Source organism: Thunnus thynnus, chromosome 8, assembly GCF_963924715.1.
Source record: "Thunnus thynnus chromosome 8, fThuThy2.1, whole genome shotgun sequence".
NCBI classification, from domain to species: domain Eukaryota; kingdom Metazoa; phylum Chordata; class Actinopteri; order Scombriformes; family Scombridae; genus Thunnus; species Thunnus thynnus.
The window spans coordinates 25,108,723-25,121,225 of NC_089524.1; the positions used below are offsets into that span (position 1 = coordinate 25,108,723).

General features: G+C 41.0%; 1 protein-coding gene across 9 annotated transcripts in view; it reads left to right on the top strand.

Moving 5' to 3' along the window:
* The window catches only part of ralgps2 (Ral GEF with PH domain and SH3 binding motif 2), an 82,150-nt gene that overhangs the window by 17,013 nt on the left and 52,634 nt on the right, over window positions 1-12,503 (top strand). For 2 of the 9 annotated variants that reach the window (XM_067597438.1, XM_067597440.1), the window contains exons 2-6: window positions 5,137-5,189; window positions 6,926-7,038; window positions 7,302-7,432; window positions 7,986-8,093; window positions 8,758-8,808. In XM_067597438.1, the coding sequence (XP_067453539.1) occupies window positions 6,957-7,038; window positions 7,302-7,432; window positions 7,986-8,093; window positions 8,758-8,808 (372 nt within the window). In that variant the 5' untranslated portion in view covers window positions 5,137-5,189; window positions 6,926-6,956. Of the gene's footprint in view, window positions 1-5,136; window positions 5,190-6,925; window positions 7,061-7,301; window positions 7,433-7,985; window positions 8,094-8,757; window positions 8,809-12,503 lie in introns of those variants that run through there. The other 7 variants (XM_067597439.1, XM_067597441.1, XM_067597444.1 and 4 more) reach the window with 7 other exon arrangements.

Consider the following 12,503-nt stretch of genomic DNA (forward strand, 5'->3'; position numbering starts at 1 on the left):
ACAATTAAGCAATTACCACAATAGTTGCTGATTGAGTCAATAGTTCAACTAATCATTGCAGCTCTACTGCCTACTTTTGGTGAACTGGTGTTGCTACCAGGAACAGAAATTACGTCAACTATACCGACGTTTAAATGACATTTAACTAACTTGCTGAAACAAGAGTGAGAGAGGGAGAGATCAAGAGAGTGGGAGCAGACAGATGGTGAGTGAGAGGTTAAACTGAACCTTAACTTTTATCTATATTATTTGATGTAATTCTCAGGTTTATCAGTGAAGTGTATGGAACTACTAACAGTGAGAAGCAGGGTTATATGAATGTGACTATATGAATGCAAACACATGTTGAGAAGGCCCATGCATACGTGTGTGTGTACTGTCTGAAAGGGATATTATTGACCTCCAGAACAGTCTGAACATCAGTGGCATGTTAAGTGATGGTGAGCTGTTAGTCATGTTCCCTCAACACACACACACACACACACACACACACACAAACACACACACACACACACACCATTGTCCCTATGCTGTCAATCCCACCAACCTCTGTTCGTACAGCCAACCTGCTGAGTGAAAGCAGTGTATATCGAACTGCTGTGACATGCAGCCACATGCTGTGTTACTGTGTGTATGTGCAGGTTATTAGAGAGTGTGTGTGATCAGCCCGGCCCCTCTTAGTTCCAGATCAATAGTGTTCTCCCCTGCAGGCTTGACTACAGCCCAGCGAAAGTGAGAACCTCAATCTAGTCTTCAGTGGCATAGCATAACTGAAACACTACTGACCAGCTCTCTGGTGATTTAAAAGGATACACAAAAGATATAAAAGTTAGAGGTAAGATTATTCTTTTGGTTCCTGTAAACAGAATTGAAAGGGGAATGAGGGTAGTTGCAGTAGGCCCACATTTCATATTTTAAAACCTAATGTTGAAGGTACAAGATGTTTACAGGTTAAGCTCTGTACAATGTTTCCCCTTCTTAAGACAATGAGGCCTGTAACAATATTTTTATATATGTCAAGTTAATTGCCTTTAAAATGACAGCTTTGACTTTGACTTTGTAGGCTCCTAACAGTGGGGATGCTCTTGCTCAGGGTGTACAGTGTAATTAGGTTGCAGACAGTTTGTGTGTACTAAAGAGGAAAAAAAAAGAAGGTACAGCTTAATGGACTGTCACACCCCTCACTGCTCAGCTCAACACACTGACCCACTTTGGCTCCCTGACTTTGGTGCATCTGCGACATGCTTTTCAAATACATCAGGTCCTGCCGCTGCCAGGCAAAAATAGTATGCACATGCTCGTACAGCGCATGCATTATACAGACAGTGGCGGAGAGCAGGTATCCAAAAGTGGAAAAGAAGGAAGAAATTTATTCTTTTCTATTCCCTTTTTTTAAAAAAAGATTGTGCAGTGAAAAGGCCAGGACTTTAATCATGTACTTTTTGTTCATATTATGAGGTCTGAGTCTTGTTGTGAGCGTGACGCAGAAGGACATTTCTGGTGCTCTCACTCACAGTGGGAGCAGATTGAGAAGCGAGGCTTGCAGGGCTGTTAGGTGTCAAAGACAGGCCTGCAGTGCTGCAGGCAGGGACTGGCAGAGCTGTCACAACCGTCTCTGTCGCACAACACTCTGTAACGCTGACAGTTACACAAATCTCACATGTCTGATCCTTTATTCAGGCTCACAGCATGTGACTTTTTCTTGGTTACACACTTTAGATACATTTCTGTAAAGGGGGCACATAAAGTTTGGTCCCACCCACACACACACACACACACTAATCCTTTATGTTTGTTTGTGTGTGTGTGTGTGTGTGTGTGTGTGTGTGTGTGGTAGCTTGTGCCTGGTGTTGAGACAGAAATGTGGTTGTGAGTAAACATGTATACACATACAAAAGTAAATGGGATTAAGGCTGGAGCAGTCTGGTGTGCTGTGTCTTTGAATGCCAGGTTCTTACAGTGTTACCCTACATAGGACCATCTGTGATGCACCGCCACCATTTTGTCCAATAATATATGATCAAAATTTAATTATTCAACTTGTGTTAAAAAGCTCTGCCATATTGCACAGCTGCTGTCAAATTGGTCAAGATGAGGCTATTGGTAAAGTTTTAAAAGCACTTTAACCTGTGTATTATCACCCATCAAATCAGATGATAACATTCATTCATGTGGATGGGATTAATAATCCAGGAAGATGTGATTTATTAAATACTTCCTGTGCTTCTTGGAATCAATTTACTAATCGATTCAGATTGTATTGTGTGTTTCGATTTATTTGTGATTATCTCCTCTGTGTGCTGGCAAAGGAATAGTGGACTACTGTTCCCTCCATCGTCACAAACAGTTTCTCATAGAGCTGCAACAATTAGTTGATTATTCAATTAGTCTGTTGACAGAAAATTAATCACTAGCTATTTTAAAAATCAATTAATCATTTTGCCATTTGTCATAAGTCATTTTTTAAAGAAAAAAATAAAATTCTCTCATTCTAGCTTCTTAAATGTGAAATATTTTCTGGTTTCTTTAGTCTTCTATGACAGTAAACTGAATATCTTTGTGTTTTGGACTGTTGGTCAGGACAAAAGGAGACATTTGACGTTACACTTTGGTAAACAATGATTAGTGTTTTCATCATTGTCTGACATGGACTACTAATAGATTAATCAATAAAATAATAAACAGATTAATTGATGATGAAAAGAATTGTTAGTTGCAGCCCTACTGTCTTATATGCAGTGTATATACTCATTTTTTTAATTCACTTGTTTGTCTTCTGGAAAATATCCTTATTGTTAACTAATCAGTACAGACATATTTCTGCTCTGAAATAAGGTCGAGGTGAAGAGGGAAGGGACGGGAGATGAGCGGCATAGGGAGGACAGAGGACGTGCAGAGTGGAGGTGGTTCAGACCTGTTTTCAGAGCCACTAGGGACAGGAATGTAAAGGGTCAGTGCAGGATGTGGAATGTGTTGTCACATGCACAAATACGCCTGCATGTGCATGACGACACACAAACACTTGCTAATTCGCATTGTGCCCCTCGGTAACAAGGCCCGTTAGGCAGCCTGTGCCTCTGTGTTTGGAGCTGCAGCATGTGAATGTCAAATAGCAGTCTGGAAGCAGGAGTAGAGGGAGAGAGAGAGAGAGAGAGAGAGAGAGACAGCCGAATCAGAGAGGCCTGATTCAACAGCACCTGCTACACAGTGTAATGAGTCACATTTAGCTTAACAGCGACACATCCTCTCCTACGAGCTCCAACAGGAGTCAATCCACTTTCTGTCACTCTTCCTCTATTATTCTCCACTTCCTCCTCTAATTCCTTTCAAATTGTCCTAAAGTCTTATCCTCGCCATGCCGAAACATTTTCATCCTGACATTCCCAGCGTTTCCTAATCATTATTCACGTTATACTCCTTCGGCTGGGCGTATAAATATTCCCCAGTGAGTGAAACACGAGGACTCAACCATGTACAATTATGTCATCAAACTCGGCTCACTGTCAGAGGTACACAGATCTTTCCAAGAGGAGAGAGGGGGGGCTCTTACATCAGGGTCACTGGTTACTTAGGATTGGATAGGGAGGATAGTGAGTCAGAAGGAGGGGGTGTTGTTGCTCTCTGTGTTTAGGAAGTTTTATAGCTGGAGGTGTGGGCGTCGTGAGGAGCTGTAAGGTTTAATGTAAGCTGGTCCAGGATTGTGGGAATCATGGCTGACAAGCAGCTCAGACAGAACAAAATGACTAACATGAGACAAGCAGAAACAGACTTATGCCAGCGGATGTTTATACTACTCTATATAGGCAGATCAACGCTCCGCTGTGTGACAGTGACACATGACTACAGTGAGCATGGCATGTGGAAAAGACAGGTATCTGCTGTTTGCACTGTTACCTTTGTGTACAAAGAGATGTTATTCCTCTATTCCTCGTTCAAAAACGTGTTGTTCCTCAGGGCTGTTAAAACCTAACGGAGGTGAAGCTCTGGGACAGTGTTTTCTTGGTCGGATGTGATCTTTGAAAGAATGTTGAGGCGTATGTCAGCAAAGGTTTAAAGTTTACTTTGGTGAGTGGAAATCTTAATCCACTGTTTGTTCTGCTCTTGAGCTTTGTACCCCTATCCACCATGATAACAAGCTGGAGCGGATGAGAAGATCTTAGCCCCTACCTGATGGCTAAAGGCCAACTACTGTCTGCCAGCATGAGCATGCAGCATTAGTCTAGAGCAGAGTCCCACACAGTCCCAACACACAGGCTTTCATCCCTTAGAGTAGTGAGACACCTACTGGCTGATGTGAGTCATAAGTAGTCGGAGCTCCACAGACCAAATGGGGTTTATACTTAATGCATGAAGTTGGCTGCAAACAGTCTGGGGTGTATAAGAATCCCAAACACACAAATTTTGAGTATTTAAGTAAGTTTTTGCTATGAATGAATTAATAAAAATATAAACTGAACTAAAGTTGTGAGTTAAATGATTATTTGTTTGCCTGGTAGATTACTGTATAACTCAAAAACAAAACCAGCACACTTGCCATGATTGGACCAGGGTTGTCTGTTCAAAACAGATCCAGCATTACACTCCTGAAAGAGCCTGAAAGACGTAGCGTTTCAGATTCAGTCGATATTAGATTCACGTCTTGTTTTTTGACTGTTTCGGGGTCAGTTCAAGCACATGTAGGTGTTGCGGTGGTCATAGTAAATTCAGGCACACAACGGTAATGTGATTACAGGTGATCAATGAGGCCACATAAGTATCATCGCCATAAATACCTTTAGCAGTGCAGTTGAGGTATACAGGCGCTCTCCTGGTCACATGTGTGAGGGAAGATTTACAGAGAATTTGTTTGTTGTGAAGCTTAATTCTGTCAAACTGTTCCCCTCATTTTTTTTACAGTAGTGAGCTCATGATGACCAGGTTGTTAAAACCAGCAAAGTATCCATAAGAACAGTTGGCTACACATCTTGTTATTGTATTAGGTGATGATTTGTTACACCAATCAGACGAGCCATTTGATTTTTGGCTGTGTGTGTCACTGGTGGATGCGTGGGTCATGTTCAGAAGAATCACACTGTCTTCCTCTCTGTCTCTCCCCCCCTTTTTTTTCTCTCTCTTGTTCTTTTCACTTTCACACAGACAGCAGCAGGCTAACCTCACCTCCAGCACTATGCGCATCTGACACACGACTGGTAAGTATGACCTTGTCTGTGCATGGACAGCTTGTTTTGGTAAATTGTGGTTGCAGCACAGGAATGTCTGTGTGCCTGCTGGGTTGTAGGATTACCTTGGCACATGATTACAGGCTGACTTATCAGAGTTTCAGGAGCAAATATTGCTTATTTTGTTAGATGTACAGCAATGTAGATGGAATCCAACAAACTATAAATGAGTGTTTTTACAAATTGACTTAGAGTAGAGTTATAGATTATGTTGATTTGCATGTGTATTTAGTGTGTTCTTTTCAACAGAAAGGGCTCTTGCATGTCTTTTAAATGTGTATATATTCACATTTATTGCAGTGTTCACTAACTTTAAAAACCCTGGGCTGCATGCATGTGTGTGTGACAACTGTAACCCCAAGTGATATTTGACATCATTGTCCAGGGAGAAAAGGATAAGACATACACAGGTATTGGAGCAGGAAGGTAATTACAGATGTATAACTCTATAAACAGACAGGCTGGCTATTGCTTCCAGTGTAATTATGTACCGCTGTCAAACAATGTGAGAGAAGTTGACATGATGTATTGGTGTTTGTTTTTGGCTCAGCAGAGTGCAGCTGTGGAAGGAAGCTAATGGTTCTTAAAGCACAGGCCATTTCAGCTCGAGCCTTGAGCCAGCCAAAAAGACAGACAGACCGACCGACACACACACACACACACACACACACACTCAAAGAGGCCTGCATTGTCAATTACACAGAGATGCTTTCGCTGGCCTTCGCTATTCTGAGCAGCTCCTTACTTTTCATTAGTGTCTCTGTGTGCTTTTGGCAAAGAATAGTCTCTGAACTGTTTTCAGTCCTGGCCAGAGAGGATTATGCAGAAACTTTAAAATATCCTAATAAAGAATCATACACAAAATTTCAATCTATCTGTAAAAGAAGTAGACGGACTCTCCAGCCTTACCTTAATGTTGCATAAGATCATCAAATGTTTAAATAATCTATTGTTGTGGGATATTTATGGACATGGATACTTGTTTTACTTTTTTTTCCAGCTCCCATTATTTAACACTTTGTGAGATGTGAGGAAAAATGTCAGACGTACTGATGAAGACAACAAAAATGGCACTTGTGCCACATTCAGTAATTGATGCTCATGCCAAAATATTTTGTCATAATAATTAGTGACAATGTTGAGATTTGATTCAATAATTTATGTAATTTATCAGGAAAAATACCAATCATTTACTAGTTAAAGCTTTCAATACCTTTTTGTGTTTTGACATTTGAAAGACCATTTCAAAACAGCGCTTTCAGCTCTGATAGCTTGTATTGTGCAGGTCTTAGTCATATTTATATGTCTGTGTTAATCAGTTGTATGCTACTGACCGTAGCATGAATGGCATACATGAGTGTGGTATAAGTACTTCGATTCTCAGTATTAACTAATCCACTTAACAACAACTTGTCAGTCAGATCAGCTTCGAAAAGAAGACTAACATGTGAGTAAACTTGGCTTGGCTGTGAGTGACCCTGGTGAATTTCAGGATGTACATTTCCTTCTCTGCTAAACATTTGACAAAAGGAAAAAAGAGACAAACTGAGACACAGAGTGGCAGCAGGTCATACTCTCGTGTCGGGTGTAAGCTGTTTAGTGTTGTGGCTTTTACTGACAGCTGCTTTCTCCAAACCCCTTTCACAGAAGATCTCTTCCTGATACTCAGCCTAAGCTCCTTCTGTTCTGTTCTCTCTCCTGTGTAGTAAATGACAGGCTGTGAAAGTGTACGTCCGTATGGCCTGCTGGGACAATAGCCGAACCTGTCAACACTTTCATCGCCATCTCAAGTTCAATCAACTCAACTCATTTTCTCGGGGTGAATTCAGTTCAGTTGTCAAGTCAGTAGCCCATAATAGAGTGAATCTCAGAATACTGAAGTCAGTTTAATTCAGCCAGAAGGTGGTGCTGCTGCTACAAGCTGAAGGATCAATCTGTTCTACATGCAGGTGATAATGATCAAGCTGATCCAAAGTTTATTCACATTTTGTGTGTGTTTGTTTGTGTGTGTGTGTGTGTGTGTGTGTGTGTGTGTGTGTGTGTGTGTGTGTGTGTGTGTGTGTGTGTGTGTCTTCCTTCAAGAGGGCCAGGCGGGCTTTGCTGCAGCTGAGGATGATGAATGGTCTCCTGCGCTAGAGCTAGATGGTGTGGGAATGATGGACCTCCCTAATGGCCAATCAAGCATCACCACCACCGCTGCAACAGTCTCTGAGGTGAGGCCACGCCCACCCGTCAGACCTCTCCAAACGCTTTTCAAAATTCATCCTCTGCATGCTGCTCCGTCTCTCAACATAGAGAGCTTAAGTATATGATTATTTGTTTTTGTTTTTTTTCCTACTGAAATATTACGCCAACACATTTTCAGCCTTTTCTGTTAATGCTACCAACACTGTGGTTGTTTAACCCTCTCAAACCCTGCATACCCATATTTAAGGTTTGAGAATACAAATCTCTTCTTTTTGTCCTGACCGTAACCAACCAGGTCCATAAACCAAAGATATTAGTTCAGTATCACAGCAGACACGGATAATTTTTTTTCTTAAAAAATTACTTGAAACGATTAATTGATTTTCAAAATACTGATGATTAATTTTCTGTCAATAGATTAATTGTTGTAGCTCTTTCTCCACCTCTTACCTCTAGCTGATAACCTTGTTATTCACAGCGCAGTCATTAATTCTTATTTCTCTGTTACCTTACCTCAGTTGTTACCTTTATAATATACAGGAACTGTGTGTGTGTGTGTGTTTGTTTGTTGTCTTCCAGAGGAGCAGCAGCTCAGAGTCTCTCAGTGATAAAGGTTCTTCAGAACTGAAGAAGAGCTTTGATGCTGTTGTGTTTGATGTGCTGAAGGTCACTCCTGAAGAATATGCAGTAAGTGAAGCTCTTAGCGTGTTTCTCGTCTGGTTAACCTGTATGCACGCGTGTTTAAAAATGAAACGTTCAGTAAGCACAAATGTGATGTGCTGACTTGAGACAGGAGGAGATGGGGTGGTAGAAGAGGAAATGGGGTCAGAGTTTGGATCAGTAATAATTGATGTTTGGCGGTGACAAGCAGGCACTGATAGATTTCCTCTGGCTGGCTCTACACAAACTTTCCATGGCACCCTCTGAACAAACAGGAGTCACATTTCTGTTTAATTAGTTAATTACCTTGTTTTGAGCAATAATTCTGCTCAGGATTTTTCCACAATTTCTCAAATGAAAGTTGTTTTTCCTCTTGATGCCTATAATCTGATTTTAATGCTTTGTTTATTCATTGGCCTGCCCGATTTAGCCACAAGAGGGCACTCTCTATCTTCTTTGCTTTCAAGCATTTTCATCTGACATCTCCTCTTTAGTATATGAACACATTTAAAAGTGCTATGAGTAAAGATAAAATGGCCTTTTTAATGGATTTTGTACATTTGAAGACTAATATTTGTTTCCTATGCAATATATATGTATTGCATATGCATGATGAAAAATGATATTTTGTCAGTGTGGCATGATTTGAACATAGCAGTTAACTAACAGGTGTTGAATTTGTCTCCTCCAGGGCCAGATTACACTCATGGATGCTCCTGTGTTCAAAGCCATCCAGCCGGAGGTGAGCTGCCTTTGAATCTGTACAGAGACCACTTTTAAACATATTGTGATTTTTTTTTTTTTTTGTTGGTTCAGGAGTGACTTATCTAAAATTGTATGTGACAAAGACCGATACATGGACTCTCACATCTGAAATTATGCAACAAGAACACACATAGTCAAACAGAAAATATACATAATTATATGCATATGTATATTTAAGGATTTACTCTCTCCATTTGCTGCCTTTCTGCGGTTAATATCCCTGCATCATGCAGTGCTATGAGCAGCTGTGATCAGCGTTCCCACGCAGAGCTGCATATCACATTTATGTAGAAAAATGATACCTGCGTCTCAGTCAGTAATGCGGTCTGTTGCCTCAGTGAGACCCTTTTCTCTTTTGGACTGTTAGGCCCTTCCTGACACCAGTCATGGATAACCTGTGTTTAGGCTTGGCCACTGTGGGCTTATAAAAGCAGCATATAGACCACAGCACAATGCTGTGTGGTACAGGCTGTCTCCTGCTATTGCATATGTGCAACACTTGCTTGTCTCAGTTTCAGCTTCTAGCACACACACACTCCTCTGGCAAGGCCCGGCCTCATTATTCCTTGAACCACATTTTGATTTAATTTTAATAACAACGACACAAACAATTGTAGTAAAATGTTGTCTGAGTAATGGAAAAGATTAAAGTCTGTGAATAGCTTTATTCAACGCTTGTCTTAGCACTGTTGCCTTTTTTTTCACTGAGAGGGAAATCATTGACATTGTCTGGACTCCAGCCCCATCGTCTTAACTCCACTGGGCCAGGTTCAAGCAGAGGCTATTGAAGGATTTATAAATGCAAGCTTGCTCCCGTGTTCAGTCTGGCTTAACTTTATAAGCCTAATGAAAATGTGTCCTTGCATTAAGTTTAATGCTGCAAGTTAAAAGTATTGGTTCAGGGTGAAGATTTAAGAGTTAAGGTGGTTGGAAATGTGGTTTCACTTGTTGCTTCAAGATAGTGAGATTTGTAAAGGGATATGAAGTGGGAACGGGGAAAAATAAGCAAGAGGGGGCATTTGGAAAGGTGTCTTATGGCCACGCCGGCCCAAGTGAGGGGGCGGGCTGACAAGGAGATGAAGGCTGCAGTCTGGAGAGAGAGAGTGAGCAGAGTGTACAGTATGCAGAGTGACCCAGCAGCATCCTGGCAGGGACAGAGCGGGCTAGAGAAGCTTTTCCTGCTCTCACTGTGCTTTTGTCTCGAAGCACTCGCTGAAAAAAAAGTTACACAGCTATGAGTGAACTGAACTCAACTAGAGTTTCCACTGCTGTCAGTCTCCTTGCCCTCCTCTCAGACACATGATGGGGAAAGCAGGTGTGTGTGTGTGTGTGTGTGTGTGAGTGCGCGCGCATGTGTTGGTGCACACCTGCTGTTTCACTCTGTTCACTACCTGAATAGGAAAATATTAAATAACTTGGTTGAATCCTTGAGTTGCAATAATGTTTTTACTGACATACAGCCCATTTTTTTTTGCCTTTTTCAGGACCCTTAAAATGCCATAAAACAGCACTGATATACACACATTGATAATGTGTGTTTGCCATTGATAAATGAGCAGCAGTTATGGCCATAATTGGAGTTAAAAAACTTATTATAGAAAAATATTGTGATATTCACAGTATGATTTTCTCTCAGATGATGGAGAGGGTGGAAAGAAGGCAAAAGCGTGTGTTAGTTTCCATGATGTGATAAATTGTAATTCTCATTTGTTAAAATAGATGTGTGGGTGTCGACCTTTTGGTTGGATATCATGTCTCCAGGAGATTTTCACGCATTACCGATCTCTGACATGTCCAGATGTTCTTCAGAATGTTTCAAATTGACATATTTTGACTCTGCATAATAACAAACAATAGATGGGTCAAATTTTCCACCAGATTAGTTCCAAGTGTTCCTTTTCTGTGGTTGCACTGATTTAAAAATGTTTTTATTGCACGCTTCATGAATGCCCTTACAGCAGATACTGTAACCCTCCATAAACACACCATAACGGTTTTTATATAACATATGCGAGCGTATAAAAGTGAGAACCATAAAGAGAGACTAAATGTCCAAATGCTATTATGTGTGCTAGCGTTTACAACATTTTTACATGTGTATATGACACAAACAGACACTCTGGCATGAGATTGCAGTAGAACAGAGGATCTCATTAACTTAAGTGTTCCAACCCTGACATGGAGCAGATGTATGGAAAGCAGTCTCGCCAAATCGTTCTGGACGGAGAAGAAAAGATAACTTTCTGTCACAATCACAATGAAAGATTACATGAGAACTGTGGATGGAGACACTTAATTTCACCAGTGTGAGGAGATGGTATAAAATCTGGCCAATCCCTCTGAGCAGGAAGCATAGTTCATTTTCTCTATCTTCGTCTCTTCCAAACCCTGGGCTGGACTGGAGCGGCCGGTATTTCAAAATAACCCTTTAATTGGAAAGGTTACAAGAAGAGAGCCAGGTTTGAAAACTCAGAGCCGAGCAATGCCACTGACACAGCAGACAAACACAGAATCTAAACACATCTGCTTTTGATGATATTTCAGTGACAGCTCATAAGACATCACCGTGCATGAGGATTTTGTAATTTACTTCCCACACGTAACGGACCCTCGTCTACTGACACTCGGGTCACTTGGGTTTATTTTCGTTGGCGAACTGTGGTATTGAGACTCAAACTGAGTATTTTTGTTAGCTTTCTGGGATCCCGAAGAGGAGTTTTTTTTTTTTTTTTTGTTGAGATAAGGACTTATTCATAGTAGGAATTGGAACTGTGAGTTTGGTATTGAGCAGTGACAGCATAATACACTGTGATGGACTTCAAATGCTTGTGTGTTTTGAGTTTCTTGTTGTCTGCTGGTGCCTTTTGAAATACCTGGTTGTCAGTGATTGTTAAGGGGCCGTGTACTGCAAGACACAAGTCCTATGTAGGGTTGACTGGTATATAACTAAAAAAAATATTATCTTTGTCAGACTTGCACTCTGACTGGCACCCCGGCGCTTAGTCAAACCGTTACAACACCATAATACTCACGGTTACATCAGTGAACTGTAAAACAAATGATCACAGGGGCATTGACGGAGAGCTCTGGAGCAGAGGATCCTCAGTGGTTTATCAAATGTTGTATCTCTGTTTGCAGAACAGGTGATTGATCGGAACACCAGAAGTTATTTTTTGATGGTAAAATAATCTATAATGCAGAGCAGAGCAAAGTTTAATCTACAACCCCCAGATGAATCCTTGATGTGTTCCTTGGCTGTTGGTTTGCAAAGTGAAATGCCATTAAAATGACAAGATGGATCATAGAGAGGGAGAGAGAGAGAAAAGGATGCAAGGGACTTGTAGCTAAATCTTTTTTCTCTCATCTAAATTTACGAGGCAGTGATTACTAATATGTTGTGAGCGTGGGTTTCTCCTGTTCATCAAGCCCGACTTAGATTGGATCGCTTCTCACTATTGTATGGCTAGACCAGCTGACAAGAGGAATGGAAAGAATAAAGTTGTGTGTAATGGGAACAGTGGAAGACTTTTCCTTTCTTCATCTCTTTCTGTTGTTCTGTCCCAGTAGGCCATTTTAATTTCATAATCAGACATACCGCTGATGATCTACAGCTGGATGTTTATCAAAGTTTGTGAAGTAGAGGCTAGGAGGAAAAGAAAGTTTGAAGGATAT